Source organism: Microtus ochrogaster, chromosome 24 (assembly GCF_000317375.1).
Source record: "Microtus ochrogaster isolate Prairie Vole_2 chromosome 24, MicOch1.0, whole genome shotgun sequence".
NCBI lineage: Eukaryota > Metazoa > Chordata > Mammalia > Rodentia > Cricetidae > Microtus > Microtus ochrogaster.
Window position 1 is genome coordinate 15,822,275 of NC_022024.1, and position 15,919 is coordinate 15,838,193.

Sequence of the window (15,919 nt, forward strand, 5' to 3'; positions counted from 1 at the left end):
TCATTTTTCTTTATTTCATTAATGTGGTAAATTACACTGATTCATTTAAAACCTCCAGCCAATTTTTCATTTCAGGGATAATACAAACTTAGACATCACATATTATTCATATTTTTTACATTGAAGGATTCCATTTGCTCATGTGTATTTTATGATTTTTTTTCAATCATGACATTTGTTTGAAAATTTCTGGCAATACTTATAGTTTGTAACTAGTTTTTTAAAACTTGTTTCCCCCAAGTGCTTCTTGAGTTTGTTCCCTCTGGTAATTATGCCATTTATGTCTTCAGGAGCCATCAAACAATGAGCCCAAGATTAGTTTAATTACCAGTTCCATCCGCAGCAGCCTTCAAATTATACAACACTCACTTTTCACTCCCTCCAGTCAAATCATAAGCCAGGCCAAGATAGCCATTGTCTATTCCTTAAATTGTTTTAATGATATTCATAATGGATCTTGGTGATAGGTTTGGATCTTCCTACCCAATTTTTCCATATTTCTGACCCCCTCTTTTTTGAAATTCAGTGATGGTTTTATTAAGGTTTAAAAGAAAACCCCAAAGCAAGCAAACCAAGTCTCAGCAGCTTCCCAGAGGAGCGAGATGGAGAAGAATAAGAAAGAAAGTCATGCCCTATGAGTTAGGTGGACATGGAGGTCAGCCATGACTGACAAGTGGCCACATGGTAGAAAGAAGAATTTTAGAGAAACAGTGAGTCCAAGAGTGTTATAAGAAGTATGCTTAGAGAAAACACAGAAGACAAGAAAAGTGATTTTAATATTTCAGACCAATGAGCAGGCTTGCAAAGCTCTGTTAGCCACTGCAGTAGGAAGTGGGAATTCTGGTAAGGAAGAGCACCATATCTTATTTAGTGAGGATGTCTCTGAATCCTTATATCACACGTAAAGATGCTCACAGACGGAGGTATTAAATACCCAAGTGCTAGAGCTACAGGTGACTGTGAGCTACCCAACAAGGATGCTGGTAGAGCAAGTGCTCTTACCTGTTAACCCATCTCTCCAGCTTCTCCTCGTACTTATTTAGCATGACTAAAGGTGGATCTGCTTTCCTGAGTCTTGGTTCTTAGTCAGGCAATGGAGCAGCCCAAATTATCAGTGGTTCCTCCTTAGATTTCTTTCAGATCTTCAAATTGGCAATGTTCTTGCTTATGTCTAAGCCCTTGCCCGTATTTTTTTTTTATACCAGAACCATATACTGTATAATGTAAAATACATCCATGGCAGAGCAGAAGAAATAAAGAATGAGCGAAGGTCACTAGAAAGATTTAGAGAGAGAAAAATGCATGGGGATTTGCACAGAACAGTTAGTTGATTTCAAAATCTTCCTTCTGATTTTTCTGTCTTGCCTGATAGCTCCCAAATTATGACACTGAGACTTGTTATGAATACTGGGCCAATGACCTAAGCTTGTTTCTAGCTAGCTCTTATAATTTAAATTCACCCATATTTTTGTTAATCTATGCTCTGCCATTTGGCTTTTACCTCTATCCCATTTTGTGTGTCTGACTCATTCCATATCTGGCTGGCTTCTTCTTCTTCCCAGTATTCTCTCTGCCTTGAATATCCTGCCTATCTATTGGCCATTCAGCTTTTTATTAAACCAATCTGAGTGACACATATTTACAGTGTACAAAAAGATTATTTCTTTGAGAAAGATTGTCAGCAATGGCAAATGAACAGATAGATGGGAAGGTAGACTTAGTCTCAAAGTTGGGAACGTTGATCCAAAGCCTGCTCTACCAAAGGACCTGGTTTTGATTCCCAGCACCCATATGACAGCACACAACCATCCATTGCCCTCTTCTGCCCTCTGTGGCACCAGGCACACAAATGGTGCAGATATACACCTGTAGACAAAACATCCATGCACATAAAAATTAAAATTAAAGAAAGACTATTAACTGCCTCCATTTATAAAGAACTATCTTCTTAGACAGCAGGTTTCCTATTGTTTAATGTATTTAGACAGTAACTAGTCAGTTGTCTAAAGTGAGTTTAGGCTGCAGCAGTGATTCTAAAATTACTTGCTGTGGGGTGAAATGTAAGATCAAAGGTTGAGAGAGCGCATAAGTGAGATCACTGTTTTACAAGTTTGGAAAACTCTAGGAAGGTAGCTTCCAAATTAGTAGGACTGTGGATGTTTAAGATTGCTATTCTAAATGAACCATGGTGCGTTTTTACATCAAAATTGTTCTCAGTAAAAGCAATGAAACTACCGATACTTATAACAGCATGGGTTAATCTCCAAAGCATCATGTTCAAAAAAAGATGCCCACAGATAAGACTCAATGTTTAGCCATGCCAAACATGCAAGTATCAGGGAACGTAAGTGTAAAGTGACTAAAGTAGATCAACTGTTGTCCAGGGTTGAGATGGAGCATGCGGACTGAGTGAAAAACAGCAGCTGGGGGTGGGGCAGGCAAAGTTCTGTATTTGTTTTGCTTATGGTTAGGTTTCCATGGACACATTTATCAAATTCATTAAAATAGATAATAGTATGTATGTAGATATACTTCAATTAACCTGAGGGTTTTTTGATACTGTTATCCAGTGATTTTATTATTTTGGCTGGGTTAGGAGACTGCTGAATTGTATAAATGCATTAAAAAGTGTATGGGAGCTCTGGATGTGGTGGAAAATATCAACATACATGGTATGCATGTAATGTGCCAAAGAGTCAACCATGTTTCTATGGTATCCTTGTGTACAAAGTATGAAATATGAATTGGCAAGAATAAATCTAGAACTGAATAAGTTTTAAAGCCAATGCAATCAGAATTCAAATTCTAGTTCTTTTAGTAATTATAAGACTTGTCAAAAATGTGCATTCCTTTCTTCATCTTAAAGCAGAAGGATAACAAACATCTTACTGATTCATTTTGAAGTTAAAATAAAATTGCTTTTGAAAAGTATATGGTACAGAACTTGGTAGTTTTTCAATCTTTTTTAAAACTACTCTTTGGTAGATCACATTCATATCTCTTCTTGATTTCTATTTCAGTGCGATGTAGGTCCCTGGTATTAATACTTCGTATAGGTTTAATTAATTAATTGATGTTATAGTTATCATACAGCAAAGAATAAGACTTTTAACTACTGTTATTCATACTTTATTTAGTCATTACACATTATTTAGTAATAAATAACGGTACATGTTTTACTCTACCTTTATCTGAAATAAATTCAAACAACAATTTATCTCCTTAACTCTATGATACAAGGCACAGGGAATTTACTGGTTTTTCTTTTCTTACAGGTGTATAGGAGTACTGTACTTTTGTATTGAAATGGAGAAGATTGAAGAGAGGAAGAGGTAGCAGTTGGAGATGATGTTCCTGGATGAATAGTTCACTTAGGAGAAGTCAGCATTACAGAACGCTATGCTGGTTTGGAAGGAGCTGGAACTAAATTGCAAACTTTCCTTTTGTCATTTGATCCATGGATTTTTTAATTGGTTCTTGGAAGAGATGAAGTTTGAAGCCAGCGTGTGATGGGACATGTGGCATGCCAGTGTTTTTCTACTCACTGCCTCTTGGATTAGTTTGCTGCCATTTTGACGAGATTGCATTTTGTAGGGCGAGGACCTAATGTGATGGATTTATCTTCAGAAATGAATAGACATGGGAAGAATCCGGTGAGTCACAAGCTGGAAGACCAGAAGAAGGTAAGAGATGTAAAAATTCCTTTGTTTCATCTGCTTATATGTATAAAGTAAATTTTTGTCATTGTAAAATGAGATGAGGTAAAGTGGTATGGTAGATCATAAAAATTAACCTGTTTTAAAATATAGGGTGCTGCGAATCTGGACTTTGTTGCCAGCTGGAGATTTTATTTCTAGGATTGGTTCTCTAGAATATGTATATTATTCTACACATGCACACACATACATGTTTCAATAGCTTGTTAAGTATTGCTGTGAACTGTCTTCAATGCTAGTGACTAGTGACATGTTGCACTCACATAATGTGATCAGCTCTTACATATGAAGAGTAAAACAACTTTGAAGGAGTAGAGTGAACTAAAGTTTTGCTATGAAGAACACTTGCCTTCATGCTCTGAGAAGGCATAGGTGCATGTAAAATTCCATATCTTATCCTTCGGCATGTCAACCTAGACCTTCTCACTTTTATAGTGCTGGAAGTTGAGACAAATGTCAGCTTATATTTAATTACTTATGTGTTATGTCAATACGACTAATGGAAATATATCCAAAAGAGGGTGTTGTTGAGAGTTTTAGAAGATTAAGTTTGGAAGCTGTGGAGTAAGAAGCTTAGACACCTGAAGGATCACATTTAAATCCAATTTTCAAGCTGTTAAGGAACTCTTCCTTGCTCAGGTATTGCACTGTTGTGAGATCCACTTAATGGTCCCTTAGAAGAAGGGTCAATGATAATGACTGGGAGAGGAGGCTCTGCTAATAATGAATACATTACCTTATGGGATGTTTCCATTGACTCCTGTTAGCACAGGACACATATGTGGGGATCCAGTGAACAAGAATGTGAGATAAATGGGGTTTTTAAGCATGAACAGATCAAAGGAACATGATGAAGATTTGCTTTTACCAACTGATGGGCGTAGATACAGAGACCCACAACAAAACATTTGATTTTGGGGAATCCTGAGGAAGAAGAGAGGGCAAGGATTGTAGAAGTCTGAGGGGTCAAAGAAAAAAAAAACACAGCTGATAGAATCACCTAAACAGGGCTCATAGGGTCTTACAACTGAATCAACAATCACAGAGCCTGCATGGGTCTAACCTTGGCCCTCGGCATATGTGCTATGGTTGTGTAGCATGGTCTTCTTGTGGGATTTCTGAAATGGGAATAGGGGTATCTCTGACTCTTTCACTTGCTCTTGGGACCCCTTTCTTCCTATTGGGTTGCCTCATTTAGCCTTGATATGAGGGTTTGTACCTTGTCTTATGGTAACTGTTATGCCATGGTTGGTTGATATCCGTGGGAGGCCTGCTCTTTTCTGAAGGGAAACAGAGAGGGAGTGGATATGGGGGAGATGGAAGGGACAGGACTGGGAAGAATGGGGGGGGGACTGCAGTAGGGATGTCATGTACGAGAGAACTAATAAAAATGAGTTGATTTTACATGCATCTTAGAAATCTTGCTTGTTTACCAGTCACTTTGCATTTTCCTAAAAACTCCAGTCCATTGTGTTACACAGTTTGAAAGAGGCTATGTTGAGTCAGTTGCTGGTTAATTTCTTTTGCTCTTTTGTTTACTGTGCCTAGGACAGTCACAGCCATCCCCTAGCCATGAAAAATAAAAAACAGCAATGGGTACCTCTTTTCTTGAGGGTGATGGCTATTATGAGTCATTCATTGGGTGTACTTTTAGGAAAGTAACTTTCAGAAAACACTAAGGATAGTAAAGTCCAGGGTACTTAGAACCACTTTTCCCTTCCATGTGCATGTAAACTTTATATTGCTACACCTGTGTAGGCAGGGGCTGCTTGTTCATTTCCCAGCCACCCAGACCTGAAATAGTCACACAGAAACTATGTTAATTACAATACTTCTTGGCCTATTATCTTGGGCTTCTTATTAACTAACTCTCACATCTTAAATTAAACCACTACTGTTATTTTATATTTTACCACAAGGCTTGCGGTTTACCTGTAAGTTTCCAGGCATCTGTCTCCTTTGGCAGCCACATGGCATCTCTATGACTCTGCCTTCTTTTCTCCTCAAGCTCTCCTTGAAATTACTGCAATGTCTATTCTGAACTGTAATAGGCTCAAGCAGCATTTTTTTTAAACCAGTGTTAATAAAACATATTTGCAACATACAGAAAGGAATCTGAGTGTATTCCTAAGAATATTGTTAATTATAACCAGTTTATATTAAAGCATAGAACTTTTCTCCATTGTCAATAAGCTGCTAGCTCAAAGGAGATGAGTAGTTGTAGGCAGAGACAGCTTGAACATTCCCCACCTCCCAGAACTGAAATAATCACACAGAAACTGTGGTAATTAAAACACTGCTTGTCCCAATGGCGTACACGTCTTATGAACTAGCTCTTACATCTTAAATGAACCCATTCCTATTATTGGGTATTTTACCACAAGACTCATGGTTTACTGCTAAGGTTCTGGGGTATCTACCTCCTTCAGCAGCTACATGGTGTCTCCCTGACTCCGCCTTCTTTCTTTCAGTATTCAGCTTAGTTTTCCTGTGTAGTTCTATTCTGCCCTGCCAAAGGCCAAAGCAACTTATTTATTAACCAATGATAATAAAATATATTTACAGCATGCAGAGGGGAATCCTATATCAGGTGGTTTCAGCCTAAAGGCATGCACTATAGTTTTTTTCTTTTTGTTTGATTGACTTCATTTCTTCATTTGGTAGTTCTCAGAAGGATTGAACCCAGGGCCACCTGTAGTTTAGTCAAGTGTTCTACTCCTGAGCTACAAGTATCTTCAGCTCCCTGCAGGAGGGGAGTCAATTAATCATTTTACTTGTTTATGCTTTTTAAAATGTCTTTAACGCTGATGACAATTTACCTACTGTTGTTAGACAAAGATCAGGGTGTGGGGGGGAATAAACCCTTATTACTAAAAAGGCCTAACTTTGTTAGATTCCCTGATTTATTGACAGGAAAGAAAAGTACCTATGAGAGAGTCATTTATTCATTTCCTATATAAGGCATTTTCTGTTAACATAAAGGGAATGCAAGCCAAAGAATGAAATGAATTCTCACAGAGTTTTCCACATAGCTTTCGCAGAAACTTTAAACAATGGTCTGTAATCATGTGTAAATTCCCAGGCCAGCTCACAAAAGACTCTTCAGCTCATAAAATATGTACTCATACTAATAGAGTTTAGAAAAATCATAGAGAGTCATAATTCTGTGGGAAAACTAGACATATCAGCTTTGTGTTTGGGGATTGCAGGGTTCCAAACATTTGTGCTATTTTACTCTATCCTTTTGAGGGGAAAGTGGAAGAGAGGGAATATTTTCAATGGGTGAGAAGAAGAATGAAAAATGGGTTCTAATGACCCTTTGACTACCCCATTGATTAGATATTTCAGAGGGAGCCCGTTAGTATACAAGCCAGACAAATAAGTTAGACGGTCACATAGACGGATGGATACTTAAATATATAAATAAATAAATGATACATAGATTACATACATTGATAACTAGGCACGCAATAGAAGCATATGAGATAGATGATAGATAGATAGAGAGATAGATAGAGAGATAGATAGAGAGATAGATAGAGAGATAAATAGATACATGGGGCATTTGAAATTAAATTCAGATTTGTTAAGTGTCAGCTAGAATATGTAGTGTCAATGACACTTTTGTGAGTTTGCATTGTAGTGGAAAAGGAAATAAATTATCATAAATCTTTGCAGACAAAGAACTGACCTCAGGTTTACCATCACGTAATTTCTAGCAGAGATCATAAAATTATGCCTGTAATTACTTGAAGTATTTGCAATCCTTCAAGAAGAATGAATTTCATAGGTTTGGTGTTCCACACCATTGAAATAAAATGTTCACACCCTAGCTGTCACCTCCTGCAGAGGTAAACGTATCACCAATATTTTTACCTATGTACCTTATTTTCAGTAATTAGAATACACTAGATATTTAAAATAATATATAATAAACTAGAGCGGTAAAAGGCACCCATTCCATCTACTACACAGCTAATTTCTCATTTGGTCTACAAACACCTTGCCTGGTTTTAGTTTTATTTCTCCAATAAATGGATTTATGCTTTTGGTGCTTCGTTTCTGAGAGTGTGTGCATTGGCAAGCCGTCTATGGAGGTGATTAGGTGAATGAGAGAAAAGAGTGTTTACAGCCCTTTCTGTGATCTCAGGAATCTGCTGGTTCTTTGCAGTTTATTAATATACTATCTTCTCACAAAGATAAAAATCGGCACTTACTTAGGTGTTTTGGTTCTCTAACAATAAACATCTCTTCTGTGTAGCAATAGCTATTTTTAATTGGTACTGATATCCTTATTCTTGGTGGACACTTTTCCTGGAATCTTACTTCCTAAATGTTATAATTCTATTAAACTATATAAACCAAATGCAAAAATAATTATCAGTTACTCAAGAGCATATAACCTCCAAAGTGCGGTTTTAGAAAGATGTGTGAGTTTGGGTGTTGCTTTTAAGTAGCACTGCCTGTGTCTGAACAGAAGAAAACATACCTGAAATTTAAAAAGGTCTCATGAACACAAGTTTTATCTAAAGTACACTTTATTATCAATAAACAGAGGAGTGGATCTTTTAGGAATTAAAGAGAGTAAGTCTAAGGATCAGTAGAACTTACAGTTCATACCAGACCACAGTCTGAATTTTGACCTTTAGTTTCTAGAATGTCCCAGATGGAAAAGTTACCAAGACATTTCAAATCTCCCACGTGTGCACAATGAGGTTCTGTATTTTTAAAATTTTCCCTTTTCAACCTTATTTGCATGTTTATGCTGGGAACGTTGGCAGATTGCTTTCCATTAATTTTTATTGTTCTATGGGATTGTTTCTGCAAAACCCATAGGATGATGAAAACCCAATAGATACAAATGTCACCGGCATATAATTAGTTGTGACCTTGATCTGAAAAGCTGAGCTCAATAGATTTTGCTGTCAATGTAACTAAAGCAGTTTGCATTTCACACAACCCTAGGACACAAGTTCATGGCTCCATGAATATTTTATGTGTTCAATGAAAGCATTTATCACTGTCAATGATGTAGTAGATAGTATTAAAATGTTAGTATTATACACATTTTAAAATTATGGCAATGGATTGCAATACATGCTTGGTGACCTGTTGCAGACATTTTTTGCTTCATTGCTTTAATCAGAATGAGATTAAGACTATGTGTATACAAGCATATACACATACTCATATATATATATATATACACACATGCTCATATATACACTTATATACACATACATATAAATTATATACACATAGAGGATATTTAAATTTATGAAATGTTTAGGATTAATCTTCTCTCAGGTTTTACTTCACCAAATCAAGTATTTTATATATGCTATTGGCAAATAACAATACTTGCTGTGAGAAAACTCATGATGAACCTCTATTATACAATGCCTTTATAAAAGACAGCCATTATTTAAAAAATAGTGCATTATAAAGACAGAATGTTCGAAATGTGGAGAATATTTTAAAGTAAGATATTATTATATTAATTGCTGGACAGAAATGCTAATTTGTAGGAAAAGCCTGCCACTTTAAGGTTGGCCCCTGTAGTATTTTGGACTTAAAATGAAGTTTAGGCAGGTGGTTAAATAATGTAGCATTTGCAAGCAGCACTCACTGCAAGACCAAGGCCCTCTCCCCTATATCTAGGTCGAGCAAAGTAAGCCCTCAAAAAAAAAGAAGTCCAAAAAGCCAGAACAAACAGTAGGGTTAAATCCTGGTCTCACTGTCAGACGCCCCACAGTCTGCCCCAGCCATAGAAATCTTTTGAGCACTGAAGGTACAATTATACCCAAACAGGTAAGAAAGTGGTTTTCATTATAATTTTGGTGATAATAAAATAATAACTAATATACAAGATTCAGTATATTTTAGATTGATCTTACTTTTTTATGCATATCTGTGTATCTGTGAGTGGGTATGTTCACCTGAGTGCTGATTTTACTTCCAATTATTAATGTATCATGTTTGTCTGTGTTTGGATTTTTTTTTGTGTGTGTGTGTGCCGGTGTGTGGGTTTATTATTTATGTGTCCAAGTGTGTCTCTGTGTGGGTATGATCACATGAGTGTGGGTGTCAGCAGAGGTCAGGAGGTGGGTGTCTCCCTTGAAGTTTGGGTTACAGGTGATTGTGAGCCACATGATGTGAATGCTAGGTACTTCCATTGGGTCCCTTGCAAGGACACTCTCAACCACTGACCCTTCTCTCCAAACCCCATGAAGCCCATTTTAATTCCTATATTATTTTTCTGAATTTTGCAAAGTTTATTTTGATATGTGTAAGTGTTTTGCCTACATATGTATCCCTGGAGCCCAAGGAGGAGGTTAGCAGAGAGTGTTGAATCCTCTAGATCTCATGGGTGGTTATGAGTCACCCTGTGAGTACGGAGAACAGAACCTAGGGGATCTGCTAGACCAACATATGCTTAAAACAATGAGCCATTTCTCTAGCATTCCTATATCTCTTTGAGTTCCTTCCTCTTGTCTTGACACTAACATTGAAATTGTCCATGGTCATTACCATTGTAAAAACTAATAACTAAGAATGAGTTTGAATTTCTTTTATAAAAACTTGTAAAATGTGTATATACCATCAATGCCAAAATACAGAATAAAAAACCATCACACCGGTTTTCTCTAAGCATTCTGTACATATGCCATGTGATTTTATAGATTTATACGTATTTTTCCTTTAGATTGTGTTTTAGAGGGTTGAAATCTCTCAATTTGACACACCCAAAAATACATAGTCATTTGAACATTGCATAGTCTTCTAAAACCAGTAGTTCCATGGTATATTTCTAGCTCTCTGGAGACCCTATAGTTTAGCCAGATGGTGCTATTCCAGATTGCTTGACAGGGAGACAGCCAAGTGCTTAAGAACCCAGGATTGCTTGTAATTATCGCTGGAAGATTTGAGTATCAGGACCAGTAAAATAGATCATTGCTCATCTGCAAGGGTCAAAGGTTTGAGACTAATCAGAAGAGTCAAGGCATGATTTGGCATTCAAAAGAGCGAGGAAGAGGAACAAGAGGGTGAGCAGAAAAGAGGGGGGAGACATTAGAATTAGAATGACCTATTTGATTTGCTTCCATTGATGGTGCACTGCCTGCTAAAGAGCAAGACTGTCTGGCAGAAGAGCAACAGGGTAGGGTGGACAGAAAGGTTGGAATATATTACTCAGAATGTGGCCAAAAATCCCCTCCAAGACTGATGATATTCTCTGATTATGCTGTGACTTGGATAAGAATTATAAGAAACAAAACAGATTTAAAGATACACCACCTGGGATGGAGAGATGACTCAGCTGTTAAGAACACTTGCTTCTCTTTCAGAGGACTATAACTCAGTTCCCAGGACCAATGACAGTCATCTTACAACCACCCGTGACTCCAGGTCCACATCTGACTCCTTGTTTGTCTCCATGCACAGACAGGCACACATACACATAAATACACGTTAAAGTGATTCTTCAAAATCATGTCTGTCCTCCCTTAGGTGCGGGTAATGAATTCTCTTTGATTTGCACAGACTAAATGAGAAGAGCAGTAGGAAACCTTCAAACATCTTTGATCTGTACATTGTAAGAACTAGGAGTACCGCTGGCATGTGACAACTGAAAGGTGTAGTCTCTGGCTCCACTCTCTACCTGCTCAATCAAATTGAGTTTAAAAAATAAACAGCTCGTGTATAATGCTCATCTGTGCTTGAGAAGGACAACGTAGCGAGCACTGCTGAGAGATCCTTGGTAGAGAAATTATATATTTTATTTAATAGACATAGACATGGATAAATGGATAGCATTGTGGTGCATTTGATTGCTTACTCTTTATATTTTGCTTTCTCAAATTGTTGGTTTGAATCCTTTCCTGACTCCTCCTACTTTTAGGATTTCCTGGTATCCCCAGTGACTGAACTCCTTGTACTTGTATTATTGTGCTGGGTTTCATCTGAGGGAGCACTAATCAAGGTACTCTATGCCTGCAATTCTGGTATTTACATAATGGATTTGGTTCATGTCAGTTTCTTTATAGCACAGTCATTTCGAATCCAAACTTTCCAAGACGTTCTTCGTCCTTTCTATTCATTCCTGTTTCCTTCGTAGACATCCTTGATGTTTATCAAGGATGGTGATAATATCAGCACTTGCTCTGTATGATTGGCTCTGAAACGTTCAATTGACAGGTGACAACACACAGGACATCAACAGCAACTTACAACTATCACCCTATGGCTGATGGCTGTGCAGTTTAATGTTGATCAGACAGTTGTGAGAGTTGATGTTGGCTTTCCACTACACCATAGAGAGAATCACTGAAGATATAAGTTTATGAGCTTGGCTGTGAAGCAAATCTAGTCTCGGTTAAATGATGAGGGAAGACCTACTTTAAAGGTAGGAGGCCCAGACTGAATAAAGTCTAAAGTGAACTGAGCACATAAATTCATTACCACTTCCTTTGCTGCTGCATATTTCTTACTTTGATGGACTGAGCCAAAATAAAACCCTGTCTTACTTCAACTACTTTTAGCTCATCTATTATTAGGAAGTTATTTTTTCCCAATATTGTAAAAAATGTGTTGCTAGGAATATGTTATGTTGTAGTTTGTTAAATTACTCAGAGAAAACTTTCAGTCCACATAGGAAAGGTCCAATCTCAATCTTAGTTTCTCACTTTTTGCTAGATCATCAGACACCACAAAGCTTTCTGCTCTCTATGTGGTGCAGATGACTAATGAGAACAGGCATGGATGTGAGCCACCTTTCTCTCCCAGAGAGAGGCAGGGGGTGCTGTTGGACATTGTTCACATTGAACATTTGTTCATGATGCTGGAAATAGATGAGAGTTCAGCCTGTCACGGGGATAAGATTGCTAGTCTTTTCAGACACATTATTTTTTTAAGATTTTTTTTTAAGTAGAGGTATGTTCACCTCTGGGCCTCATTTACAAGTGTGCTTGATATGTGTAGGTACAATGAAATGAATACCTACACAGTTTTTATGTCTCCTCAGATTTTCTATTTCCATAAATATCTTTAACTAGGGCTGCAGTTACAAGCATCATATTTCCCTAACACTGATGTTTTCACTGATGCTCAGAGCTGTTGCAAACTTATCAAATACACGCATTCAATTCTCATGCTAGTATTTTTCTTAAGACTGAACCGAACAGACACTTGCTACTTTTTTTTTTTACATTTTTCTGCCGGTAGTTAATTTTCTTTTATATTCTTTATTAAAGTTCAATGTTCTCCTATAGACTTTTAGCTGCTGCTTGATTAAATAGCATTGTTAGGTAAGATGGAACAGTTTTACCTTGTGCTATCTTAGCCAGGCTCTCTGTCTTTTAACAGTTGCCAGTATTGGCAAATTGCAATGTTTGCAAATAGCTGATAAACAACACCTTGTATGTACATGCTATTTTCTAATTAACATTGGGAAAGAATTTAAGGTAACACTTTTAAAGCAATGTAAACTTCTTAATGAATGTCTTTTTGTGCTTTTATTCATAAAATATTTTTATGTATTTAAGAACTGATGAAGTGATTCCTGCATTGCTTTGGAGGAAAGTTATAAGAAAATCCAATACATAAAAATGTATTCTAGCACTTTCTGTCTTACAAATTTCTCGCATATCCATCACTAGGAACCAAATCAGGGATGTGACTAGCTATAACGCTAAACATGTGCCGGGGTCACCTCCTCATCCACTCGTTTTCCTACAATCTAAAACTGTTGGCTGAAACCTTCAGAGCTTCTGAGTTATGATGCCCACTCCTTAACAAGACTGAAAAACCCTGCACAGTCTCAACTTATTCCTGCCCCGCCCCCCCCCCCCTTTCTTCTCCATCTCTTTTGGAAAGCCATGTCTAAGTTCTTTGGATAAAGCAGCTTCTTTCCCACCTTTAGGATCTCTGCTGTGAGCCCTCATTGTATTTTGTTTTTCCTTGTTTGGCATGGACAGGTTTCACACTGTTCACCTATCAGGTCTTCATGCCATTTCCTTTCTCAATCCTGTATTCCTCCTACTCATGTGTCATTGTGTTTTGTTAGATAGGAAGAATGCTGGTGTCTTCTTTACAACCGTTTCCATTGCTGCTGCCACTCATGGATGGCTTGTGTCTCTAGAGTCAAGGACAGTTCCTGGTTTGGTTACTCTTCTATTTGATCAGCCACCTTGCATGTGATACAAACTCAATAGCTGTTGCAATGAAGCCAGGAAAGAAATGCCTGTGTGAGTCTTTAAGCTATAGTTTCCTCAGAGAAAATAATAATAATTGGGATCTTTCTAGTTAAGTGCATTTTAAAATACAAATCTAAGTGACAGCAGCAAAGATTAAAAAAAAAATGTAAAGCTATATTCTCACTCCAGGGCCACTCTTAGAGAAATAAAACTTAGATTAAGAAAGTAGGAAAACACCACTATGAGGTCTTCCTGAGTGGGGTAAATACATTCTATGGTTCCTTATTGCTCCCTATGAAGGATGAGCAGAACTTTCAAAGCATGAGGGTTGATGTAACCTCCTGCATTTTTTAGTCTCCAAGGTCTTCAAGCATTTACAAACAAGAGGAAGGGTGTTGACAGAGGTTTCTGTCCCGCTCAGCCCCCCCAGCCCTTCAGTCCCAATGAAACACACAGAGACCTACGTTAATCATAAACTGGTTGGTCTATTAGCTTGGGCTTTCCTATTAACTAATTCTTATATCTTAGGGTAACCCATAATCCTTGTCTGTGTTAGCCATGTGGCTTGATACCTTTATCAGTATGGCATTCTCATCTTGTTTCCTCTGCTTCTGGGTGATAACTGCAGACTGACCTTTCCTCTTCCCAGAATTCTCTTATTCTGGTTGCCCTGTGTATACTTCCTGCCTGGCTACTTGCCAATGAGCATTTTATTAAACCAGTACAACTGACAAACCTTTGCAGGGTACAAGACCATCGCCCCACAGCAGAAGGGCATGTTTAAAATTTTATACTTTTTCTTACAAATTAGCCATGTACTTATGAATCTATTTAAGATATTTTATAGTCAGAAGTGAAACTTTACCTAGGACGTTGAAACATTGGATACTAACAGATTCAGGTATTTGTGCAAGAATTTAATTTTCAGTGTTCATACTGGCTGTATAAAGATATCAAAGTCATAGTTTGATCACTGTCTACAGACTTTTCTACTCATCAATACATGGAGGATAGAGAGATTGCCAAATTTTGTTGAGATTTTGGGGGCATCTATGAGTGCTTGGATTTTGAGCAGAGAGTCTAGTATTGATTTCTTGAGTGGTAGTGTTGATGGAGGTGAACAAATGGGAGGGGAGCTCATTCATGCAACATTCAAGTTAGTCTGAATCCAGGCACATTAGACCACGCCATTGTTTCCTGTAACCAGATGGTGTTGGCAGGTGTTCTGGACTGCTTCACTGGTGATGCCCGTCTCCTGCAGGGTACTCTCTGAAACACGAGCCTATTTCCTAGAGCTAAGCTAGGATCTTCTGTGGCAACTTGCAGCTGCCATATCCAGCAATTCATGCCACATACATACCCACCTTCTAGGCATCAACTGGATCAGAGACATTGTCTTGGCCTACTTCCAGGTTCTTATTGTTCAGCTTTGTTCCTCATGGTCATGTATCCCTTCCCTTTTCTCCTCCCACAGTGTTCTTGTTCACACTCCCTTCTCTGGGGTAATGGCCTTTTAAGGAAAATCTCCTAGAAAGTCAATTTCAAAGAGTCCAAGCTAAGTTTTTGGAAATGTCTCACTAGGAAAGAGAAATCTGAAAATGGATAAAACTCTAATCTCTACAGAGACCTACTAGTATTATAAAACATATGGCATCAAAGCTTTCTGGTTTCTTTACCACTCAAATATGACAAATATTCAAAATCTGCTGTGCTTATATAGCTCAGGACTAGTAGGGTGCTTACCGAGCAGACAGCGGGCCCTAGGTTTCATCTCCTGCTATGTGTCCAAAACCCAAATGAGAATTACATTTTACTGCTATAACTTTATGCTCCATACCAAAGGAACTCTATTGTGTAAGGTTTTATGATTGACTGACTGAGAGTATGAAGAATTTTCCCTGGAAGGTTTTGATTTGGGTACTTAATATAGGAAATATTTTCTTGGATGAGCATATTAAAATCATATTCACCTAGCTTATAGATTTCTTATTATATCCAGAAGTAGTAGGG

At 37.6% G+C, this 15,919-nt stretch overlaps 1 protein-coding gene across 3 annotated transcripts in view; it reads left to right on the forward strand.

The window, feature by feature from the left end:
- Nav3 (neuron navigator 3) overlaps window positions 1–15,919 on the forward strand; it is a 714,280-nt gene that overhangs the window by 216,632 nt on the left and 481,729 nt on the right. For all 3 annotated transcript variants that reach the window (XM_026784582.1, XM_013350349.2, XM_026784583.1), the window contains exon 2: window positions 3,276–3,683. In XM_026784582.1, the coding sequence (XP_026640383.1) occupies window positions 3,612–3,683 (72 nt within the window). In that variant the 5' untranslated portion in view covers window positions 3,276–3,611. The remainder of the gene's footprint in view (window positions 1–3,275; window positions 3,684–15,919) is intronic.